The sequence below is a fragment of the Echinococcus granulosus genome (genome assembly GCF_000524195.1).
Source record: "Echinococcus granulosus chromosome Unknown EG_S00018, whole genome shotgun sequence".
NCBI classification, from domain to species: domain Eukaryota; kingdom Metazoa; phylum Platyhelminthes; class Cestoda; order Cyclophyllidea; family Taeniidae; genus Echinococcus; species Echinococcus granulosus.
In genome coordinates, this window is record NW_020170398.1 from 683,562 (window position 1) to 691,646 (window position 8,085).

Sequence of the window (8,085 nt, forward strand, 5' to 3'; positions counted from 1 at the left end):
GTCAGAAGTGGTTATTATTTCAATGACTAAAGTTGAATTAAATGAGAAGCCTTCTGTATTCATTTGATTTTTTTAAAAACTGCATAATAATTAACTCACTAAAACAAGTCCCTAAAGACGTCCGATGCTGTGAGTCCGGATGCCGTGGAAAGTGGAGCGCTCTCATTCGTATTGCCGACTAATACTCTACTACCTAAAACGGTTAATCAGTAGTAGTGCAAAAGAAGCCTTTAATCTTATATCTTCTTTGCTAATAAGTCTTCTTTTCACTTTTCTCGTCCTGACTACGCAAACAAGTATCTCTAGGCAACTTAAAAACCGATAAAATTTTACCATTAAACAGTAGTAGACAACTAATATTAGAAGTCTCTTTTATTATCTTTAACTTTAGAGTGTGGCTCAATCCTTAGCAGAAAAAATTGGTCAAGCAATGCCAAGACATTGTTCTGATTGCATAAACGTGGTGGTAGAGTTTACACCAAGTGACGTGTTTTTCACCTCATCTGGTTCTTTCTGTCTCCACTTGGCGCAACCGTTACATAGACAGAATATCTATTTGGATAAACTAACATGGGCTTTAAATATTGGAAGGTTATAGTAGATTTAGAGAATAAAGCCATACATTCAATACTTTACTTCTTTCATAATCATTACTATCAATTGCTAGCTTAAACCGATTGCAAATTGAGTGCTTTTTTGCCCGTTCTAGCTTATTCGATCCGGATTGGTAAAAAACCTTAACAAGAAAAGGATACCTGGTTGAATGAGTAGCGCGCACACCGCTCCGATAACTGCACAAACCAAGTTGAGCGCAAAAATGTATAAAATCCCGATGATTCCCACTTTTCCATCCTTTTTAAAATCCAACGTTGCAAAAGCTGAAGAAGACGAAGAATATTACGAAGGTATAGCATAATGGCAACGATACTTCCCCACTTAAGTGTTTCCTCTAGGATTCTTGAAAGATTCATCTATAATTTTTCACTTCTCATTGTTACTGGGAGAGGCTATTTATTGGGCAAATACGACTACATTTACTAATAATTCTGGGCATAGCGAATTCGTGAGTTCCATGCTTATTTTGTGATACGGTAGTTGTTTGTTTAACGCCCGGTTTTGGCAACGGACCGTTTGTTTGGGGCTCCGCCATTACAACTCCGCCTTGCAACCTGGCCTCCAGGCCGTGCCAGTAGTCCCTGCCCCTACTGTATGTCAACAATCCCTACTCTGCCCGAGTGTTTTATATTCCTTCGTCTTTAAGGAAACCGCAGGGCCGTACAACATATTTGGTTAATTTTGTTTCATCATGTATGAATCGTTTTATCAAGAAATCGTGCCACCATCATATCGAAAACCATTCTTAGTTTAAAATATTGGGCAGTTTATTTTAATATACCTTCCAATCTTCCGTAAATGTATGAAATACACATATTTTTGTACATATCAACTCACCAATTAGAATATTGGAGGAAATTAGAGGTAAGATGGTAAGTTGAAGAAGCCTGAGATAAATATCAGATGGCATGGCTGGGAGGAAAAAAATCACGTGAACTAAGTATCCAGGCGGGATTCTTTAAACTGTTCACATTTTTATTATGCGCAATTGATAATCATACAATTTTAGTTCTTGACTAAGTAATAGCTAAGTAGTAAATGTGTAGACCCATAAATCAACTCTTTTTATTTGCGTTCACTCTTGTCGAGACACTAAATTAAGCTTGGAGCATAAAAAAAGCACCAACGGAATGGGATTTTATTTGTTCTTTCCTTGGATTGATAATTGCTAATATTAACTTACAGAACATTCAGAAAGGATGAGTTTGTGAAAAATGAAGAAAATATTTTCTGTCTTATGGACCTAAACATGTTTAAGCAGAGGTATAAAGGAAACTGGTAGATAATCTAAAAGGCTTTGAAATGTAACAAATTTGCATAATTAAGATCCTTACCAATCCATGTGATGGCAGTTGTTCCGGGTTGCGTGGTTCGGACAATGAAGCCCAAGCCGAATCCCAAACAGACCCCACCAATGGTAGCAAGCATAAACCAATTATTGGCCAGAAATTTGACACAGGCATTTCGATCCCTGAGTCCAACATTTCCATCCTTCACTGATTTCTCTCCTTCTACCTCCAGTTTGGAAATAGGCCCTGATGTGAATGGCGGTGGTGATGACGAAATACTGCCTGACTCGGTGCGCATCGAGGAGCGTGTGTAAGATATAAAGCAAAGTGGTGCATTTGTTGGTGTTTTACAACATGTCGCCTTCACCCCGTCATAGTCTATTGGCCCTTATTTAAAAATTGGTGTGATTTGATAGGGCCTCCTTGCTTTGAGCAGCAATTGGTTATTTGAAAGTTATAAATGGTGAAACTTTCAGGTTGTTGATTCCACTCTATGGGAAATGGAAAATAAAGAACAAATAACTCCGTATTCTATAATTTGTAGACGGTTCATATGTAACGATGATATAATATGAAATGTTTCAACAAAGGAGGCGGCGTGAATTACTTCTGACCTCGAACTTAACTCCTACAATTTCAATTACATTTTGCTGCTTTAGGATACTACCTTAGTAGGAAATATTTCTACTAGTCAAACATTTGTCCAGCACACTTTTATTCGATAAGATTTGTGAAAGAATATCTGTTAAAGGATTTGCAGTCACGTGATTGGAGAGAAAGAGGTGCCACTTAAGGCTCACTGAACTGCAATTCATCAACCATCCTGCCGCTCCTTTTGAAACCGAATAATATAAAGTCAATTAGCCTTCCTTCATGTACCCCTGTTTAAACCACTATAAGGTATTCTGATGGATGAAATGAGAGGGTGGCCTTATTAACTCCAATTTTGGAAATAAACAATTCAGGAATGACCTTAGCTAGGGTTTCACATGCGTGGACTAAAGTCAAGTAGGGAATCACCTTAAAGCTTCATTCTCTTGCCTCCACCAACCTTGAGCAAATTGTATCAATAAGTAAAGCGTTGTAAGCATTAGATAGGATTGGTGAATAAATGTGCCAGGTCGAAACGCAGTCCGCATTAGGGTCGGGTTGGTTGTCCAACAGTACCGTTATCAAGTTCACACTATCACTTGCAAAGTGTAAACGCTTTCTGAGACCATTTCGATAAGGTTGTCAAAAAGGCAACCCTCAGTCAATGATTGCAAAAGGTACAGTAATGGGATCTGAAGGTTCGAATAATAAATTATCTGGATGTTGGATTAATCAATTGTGAAATTTTCTTTTCACAAATATCGGCAGCGTCTTTTCCAATTACATGATCTACCTTTTCCTCTGGAGACAAACTAAACAGTAGTGTAAACAACGAAAAAATAAAATTGCAGTTCATTATGTAAGGAAAAAAAAGCGCATCCCATCAAGTGTCTATCCGTGTGCTAGTTTTGGCCAAAATGACTACAAAACGCGCCATTTGGAGTAGAATAAACGCTATCACGAAGTAGACGCGGTCAAAACAATGTCATGGTTTTGACTAAACTACTTTTCTTTTAGAGAATACACTACACTCCAAAGTTGAAGATATTGAGAAAGACTTCAAACTCTAATTGCCTATTACTGTTTTATGGTAAGATTTCATCGGTTTTTGTGCATTACTTGAGGCCATTTGTTTGCCTAGTCATAGAGGGGAAAGTTGCCAAGGATCTACAAAACATGAGATATGTGCGCTTGGGAGAAAGATTTCTTAGTCTGCAGTGCACCGCGCTATTGTGCAAAATCGTCTCTAGAAGCTGACAACCAGACTCAGCCCTAGCCACCTCCACTTTTCCCCCAGTTTTATCTCTCCATATACCTACTTGGCTAGAGAAGGGAATGCAGGGGGTGGAGGTCTAACGGTATCCCTCTTCTCTCTCTCTGGTACTTGCCGAATAGTAAGCGAAAATAGGAATTTTGAAATAACATTCTCTAGTAGCACTGAGGATTTGCTTTTAAGATGCTAATGTTGGAACCTTTTTAGAGAGAAACATATTTAAGATGTCAAATGAAAAAGTCACACGTTTATGCATAATTTATTCAGCAAGTAGAACGATACTAAGTTATCGGTTGGCCGATTCTCCTATAGAACAGCATGTAGGCACACTCGAGCCCCTTGAAGACGTATTTGAAGTTTTCGCAACTAACTTCTCTCACTACGTCATCATTAAAGTCGAACCACTTCCCATATACAACAGGATTTTCGCCATCACGAGTCAGCCTCAGCGCTTCACATGGTGTTTGTAAGTTCTCTTGACTTTCTTCACCACTCAGTTCACTTTTCTGTGAGGCACTTGCAAGATTAGCACTCTTATGATATCTATGCAATAGAAAAGAGTCCTTTATTTGCTGTGCGGGCGTTGGGGTCACGGACTTGTCATTTTCAAGCACCGGGGTGGATGTCTTTGTTGGAGAGACTCCAACTGATGCTTTTGAAAGATTTCCAGTTTTAACGATTTCAGAAGCAGAAGATTTCGATCTTTTGGGTGTCTGGCGGAACAGTCTTGACCGCCAGGCTTCAGTGTTACACGAAGGCGTACAAGACGAGCATTGTGATTGTGATTTCGTGAGGCTTCCTGTGCTTTGCTGCTTTGATGCTGAGTTATCGTCATTATTTCCACTTGTGGTGATAATCTTCTTCTTCATGGAGAGGCTACTTGTCTGATCCGACTTCTCACTTACGTCAATATTTATTGTGCTACCAGAAGGCGATTTCAAGAGCTGCACTGACATTTTCCTTAGCTGATTTGACAAAGCATTACCAATTGGTCGTTCAAAAATTGGCCGATTTGTTTTCCTTTTTGGATAATTAATGGAGTCATTTTGTTGGCTGTAGGGAGTGGTAGCACTTCCGCTTGACCGCTGAGTTGAAGCTAGGCTAGCTTTCATGTTGTCAACCAGTCTATTGTAAGTCATCGACTTTTTCTTCGTTGAAAGCGTTTCGCTCCCCACTTTACCAGAAAACTGGCCTCTCACAGACGCACTGGATATAAAAAATATTTTATCACTTTGAATGGCTGGACGAAAATTCGGATTTATGAAAAAGACGCGTAAGCAGATCTAATTGGTAAATCATATTATTAACTGATAATGGCCTCTTGCGTTTTGATAAAAGAATCTTTTTAATTACCACTACTAATCAGCTGTCGAAAATGAATAATGCTGACGAGAATACCTCACTACTTCATCTATCAAAAATTACCTGCATAGATAACTACAAAATATCACATATTATTTTACCTACTAGGGTTCACTGCTGATGTCAGTGAGGTTGAAACGACACGTGTCTTTCGTCTGCTTCTTGCGCGATCAATGCTATCACGGGAAACGAAGGGTGCAGGGCTAGTCTCTACACCTGGGGGCATCTGAAATCTCAAATTAGCCGATGGTCCTGTTAGCCGGTTCAAAAACGCCGCCTGCTGAAATGGTCGAGGCGACTTTCGTACTGGTGGTGGGCGAGCATCAATAGCCGATGAGAGATGAGGAGAGATGTTTCTCCTTTCTGTGTGCCTACAAAAAGCCTCAAAAGGCCGTTGTTGCGATTGAACTCGCGTTCGCAGTGTTGCAGGATTACTGACAGGTGTGGTTGCATTTTGATGGCATGCGAAGAAGTGATTGGTGTTGGTTTGTACTTGCTCGACTTCCAAATTCTGCCCACCTTTTAAGTCGGATGGATGAAACTGCAATTAAGAAAATGCGCCTCATTTGATAATTTCAGCTGTAATTCCAAAGTGTCACTAGATTATACATTCGAAAAATTTGGTGGATGTAGAAGGTTAAGATTGTTCAAATCTCCGTCACCCAAGTAAGGGGCATTATTTGACCGTTCAATTAAGCCTTAGCTTATTTGTCAATGCATTCACAAATCTAGTTTTATCGAGGCTTGTGAGACGCATATAGCATTTTTGAGTTCGCTTAAATGAGCCAGAATTCATTAAAACTTTCTTGATTCGTCTAACTCATTAAGGATTAAAAAACACCCCATATTATGCATTTCAATTAAGAGGTTGAAATAACGCCTTAGAAGAAGTCTATTAAGACCATTTAAATATATGCCAGATTAATGATTAGCATTATAAAATGATTAAAGTGAATTTGGAAATATTTGATTAACCTTTTGAGTAGTATGGTCATCTACTTCATCTCCGATGTATCCATAGGGGTCTTTGATGTAGGCGTGATAGTGACCGCCACAAGCAGCGGCGCCAGCATGAATAACAATGGAAAAGAGGTCGTAGGTAACTGGCTAGTAAAGAGAACAGTTATTTTCAAAAACCGTCTTTATACTAGGCAAGTTTAAAAACAAATCACTCACCACTGCTTGCTTGCTTGCCAAGTACGTAGTCATGTCGAGGAGAATGGGAAAGCTGCACATCTTGTCCAATTTGCAGGCCTCCATAGTTTTGGGATTAAAGTAGAACCGGGACAGTGAGAGGGTTAAGATCGGTGGCAGGTCAGTAAATTTGCTCGTCTAAGTATTAAAATTTACAACGAAGGTAAATGAGTGACCAAAATGCAGAGGGCGAATCGCATACTACAGCCAACCGAGTGTTGGCATAAAGAGGAAAAAACACCATGACATGGCTCACTTTGGTGGCATTGACTCGGCTCTTGCAGTTTTCACAGAAGTACTGGTTTTCTCCAACTAACATCTCCGTTTGTGTGTGATAGTTCAGAGCATCTTCGATAGAATCGCAGTGAGACACAGAGAGATTAACATCCTGAAATTCATCCTAGACCGTATTAGCCAAACCCAGCCCATATAACCCACCCACATTTCGCTCACTAACTTGGCCACATGTGAGACACTTGATCTGTAAGTAAAGAAGGCATTAAGAAACTTAGAATTAAAAATGCAAACTGTTGTTCTGAAAACTCCCTTGTAAAGATCACTGATAAGAGTCGTTTCTGAAGTGTCTTTTAAGTTATTTTCCAATTGTTCAAATAATAGGCGGTTGAGTTCCTGAATATCTTGATGAATTAGCACCTAGGAAGGTGTGTCAAAGAAGAATAATTGCAACTTCGTCTGAGCTCCATCCAAAACTGTCAGTCAGAAATTTGGCCGAAACAGGAATACCATCTCCTTGTAAAAGGTTTGAAAAAAGCGCCAAGAGTTCTTGTAAAATCTATACACACAAATGAGACAACACAAAGAATTAATCAGCTTACCCTTTTGAGTTGAGTAACTTCGGTCTTTTTGGCCATTAAAAAAAGCCGACCTATAAGTAATTGTTGAGATAGGAATACAGCATGATGAGAGTACATGATGTGCTCTAAGTCATTCCAACTCACTTGTCAGGTCAGGTGTGTGTAGTAAGGTTTGCAAAAGCGTATTTAAGTAGCATGTAGCTCCCTGATTAGCTATTCCACTTATCCGTTTTCTTGGTGCTTCCTTCCACGACCCAATTGCATTCACTATCTGCGCCAGATGTGATTCATCATTTCGAGATTGTGTCGTATTAATTTGGGCCATGTGTGCACCTCACAAAAAGCATTATTCCAGAAGACTCTTGTCGGGTAGGTTGTATTTTTTTTTTAATTTCTGTTTTAGGGGAGAATACTAGTGTACAGCGTGACACCCCTTCAAATGTTCGCCGACCGCGTGGAATCGATCTGTCCGGGTTGGCATTGATCCCGCCGTGTGCCCGGGGTTGGCACAAAAGGCAGTCGCAGTCATGTCTGATTAGGTGCTATGACTGGCGTCCACTTTGTCTCCATAATGCTGTTCTGTAGCGTCCCGGGACTCCCTGAAGACGAAAGGTGTCTGGGCTATTGGCATGGCCCAAAAGGCCAGCCCACCCAGCGAGGTACAAGGGGGCTAATTGAAAGTACAAGAGTGGTGCCTCACTAGCGCCGAGGGATAAACCACTATCGTATTACATAGCCTTCCTCCTCTTTTGAGCGTCGTCTCCGGCGCTTCCACAGGTCAACCTCCCGCGTCAGCCATTACAACGTAGTCGGTGCAGTAAAGTAACATCCACGAGCCGACCGTGCCAGTCACCAAATTAGCGCGCAACTGAGGGGATACTTAACCTCAACGTCACTGATCCCTCTTGACAGCTTGACTGGATCTGGGGTTTCGTCCGGTCTAGGG

The 8,085-nt window shown here is 40.4% G+C and overlaps 2 protein-coding genes across 2 annotated transcripts in view; both read right to left on the bottom strand. All coding sequences in view use genetic code 11, as the record gives it.

Moving 5' to 3' along the window:
* The window catches only part of EGR_03484 (Neutral amino acid transporter A), a gene marked incomplete at both ends in the record, with an annotated part of 4,235 nt that extends 2,033 nt beyond the window's left edge, over positions 1–2,202 (bottom strand). The window contains 4 exons of the mRNA XM_024492733.1: positions 100–193; positions 756–878; positions 1,453–1,527; positions 1,950–2,202. Coding sequence (XP_024352866.1) covers positions 100–193; positions 756–878; positions 1,453–1,527; positions 1,950–2,202 — 545 coding nt within the window. The remainder of the gene's footprint in view (positions 1–99; positions 194–755; positions 879–1,452; positions 1,528–1,949) is intronic.
* Positions 2,203–4,049: 1,847 nt separating this feature from the next.
* Positions 4,050–7,196, bottom strand: EGR_03485 (Ubiquitin hydrolase; the record flags this gene model as incomplete). The annotated part of the gene is made up of 8 exons (XM_024492734.1): positions 4,050–4,974; positions 5,232–5,671; positions 6,106–6,237; positions 6,307–6,462; positions 6,581–6,724; positions 6,763–6,978; positions 7,013–7,117; positions 7,161–7,196. 8 exons carry the CDS (start codon positions 7,194–7,196, stop codon positions 4,050–4,052), a joined length of 2,154 nt encoding a protein of 717 aa, XP_024352867.1.
* Positions 7,197–8,085: the final 889 nt, after the last annotated feature.